This window comes from Alligator sinensis, unplaced genomic scaffold (assembly GCF_000455745.1).
Source record: "Alligator sinensis unplaced genomic scaffold, ASM45574v1 scaffold1334_1, whole genome shotgun sequence".
Classification (NCBI taxonomy): Eukaryota; Metazoa; Chordata; order Crocodylia; family Alligatoridae; genus Alligator; species Alligator sinensis.
The window spans coordinates 259,049-260,641 of record NW_005842872.1 but is presented as its reverse complement, the minus strand read 5'-3'; the positions used below and the strand labels follow the sequence as shown (position 1 = coordinate 260,641).

At 67.5% G+C, this 1,593-nt stretch overlaps 1 protein-coding gene across 1 annotated transcript in view; it reads left to right on the top strand.

Annotated features, from left to right (window-relative positions):
- The window catches only part of AUP1 (AUP1, lipid droplet regulating VLDL assembly factor), a gene marked incomplete at its 5' end in the record, with an annotated part of 9,742 nt that extends 8,149 nt beyond the window's left edge, over positions 1 to 1,593 (top strand). Inside the window, 5 exons of the mRNA XM_025191907.1 lie at positions 31 to 136; positions 485 to 640; positions 772 to 932; positions 1,198 to 1,286; positions 1,452 to 1,593. Coding sequence (XP_025047692.1) covers positions 31 to 136; positions 485 to 640; positions 772 to 932; positions 1,198 to 1,286; positions 1,452 to 1,500 — 561 coding nt within the window. The remainder of the gene's footprint in view (positions 1 to 30; positions 137 to 484; positions 641 to 771; positions 933 to 1,197; positions 1,287 to 1,451) is intronic.

Sequence of the window (1,593 nt, the reverse complement as noted above, 5' to 3'; positions counted from 1 at the left end):
TGCGTGTTACCCCAGCTGCCTTTCCTGCAGCTCCTGGCGGTGGAGCTGGGTGTGGTGTCCACACGACTCACAGCAGCTGATAAAGCTGAGCACATGAAGAGGCTGAGACATGCCCCCCCTCGCCTCTTCACCCCAGGTGAGTGTGTGCCCTCTCTGTCATGCACACTAGGCCCAGCCACAAGCCTTGCCACCACATACCCTCTGCCTTGGGGACACCCATGGGGATGGGGAAGAGCAGGCCCACAGTGCCCCCCCTCCAGGACATCCCTATGACCTGCTTTCTGGGAAGGGGCCTCTCGCCCAGCTCTGTGCTCCGCATGGGGGCACGGGGGAGGAGGGAGCCAGGTGAGGTTTGGAGGCAGGGGTCCTGGTTCAGCGGGGCAGGTGGGCGAGCAAGCAGTGGTGTTTTCCCATGCCCAGCCAGTCTAGCCTCAGGCCTGTACTGCCCCAGCAGGCCTCTCACATGCTCCTCTCCTTCCCATAGCCCTGAGTCCGTCGCTGGGCGCCAGGCCAAGGGTCCCGTCCAGCCTGGCCAGCCCCGGACCCTTTGCTGCCGAGGATGTGCAAATCACAGGCATGGCCCAGCGCGTCAAGGAGGTGCTGCCGCACGTGCCCCTTGGCATCATCCGCAGGGACCTGGGTGAGCGGGGCCAGAGGTGCGGTGGGGGGTCTGGCACCAGGTCCCCTCGCAGTGAGGCCTGGGCTGCATGGGGAGCCCTGGGCAGGCCGCCCGGCAGCAACTCCTGCTTACGCAGCCCGTCTGCCCCGCAGCCCAGACCAACTGTGTGGACACCACCATCGCCAACCTGCTGGATGGGTGGGTGCCCTTCATGCCTGAGGAGACGGTGGCAGCCGAGGACGCCCTACTCGCCCCGTCCACGTCCCAGGCTGCTGCTGGGCCCCTGTGCTCCACAACTGCATCCCCCGCCGAGGTAGCTGCAGCAGGGAGAGGCTGGCACTGCTCCTGGGAGTTGGGTACAGGGAACCACAGGTGCTCAGGCCCCAGTGTGGTGGGCTCTGTGAGCGGGAGGAAGGAGCCTCTGGCTGGCAGGGGGTGGCACAGTGGGTGCAGCCAGACCCAGCCCGGTCTGCCCAGGCCATAGGACTGGTGCCTGCTACTGGCTCAGAGGTGCCAGGAGTGGGGTGGCAGCACGGTGCTGGGCCCTGGCCGCTTCGTGACCATGCTCCCACCCCCAGCCGGCCGTGAAGCAGTTTGCGAGGTCCTCTGTGCAGCGGCACCTGTCCCTGCAGGAACGCAAGCGGGCGCTATACGACCACGCCAGGCGGTGAGTGCGAGTCCAGCAGGTGCGGGGCCCAGCCTGCCCCCTCCTTCCTGCCCAGGATGTGGGGGGGAACCGGGCTGGGTCAAGGTGTCTGTGCTTGCTGCCCTGGCCCTGGCCCTGGGTGGGACAGAGGCAGACAGCGTAACCTTTCGGCCGCTTCTCCTGCAGGAAGTACGCGGAGAAACACGGGGCGCCACTGGCCACTGGGACCCACTGACCGGAGTGCCCACTGCATCTGCATGCCCGCGAGACGGACCACCCAGTGCCCGGCCTGCGCCCCTCGCCACAGCCACCCGGCTCCCGCCCCGGT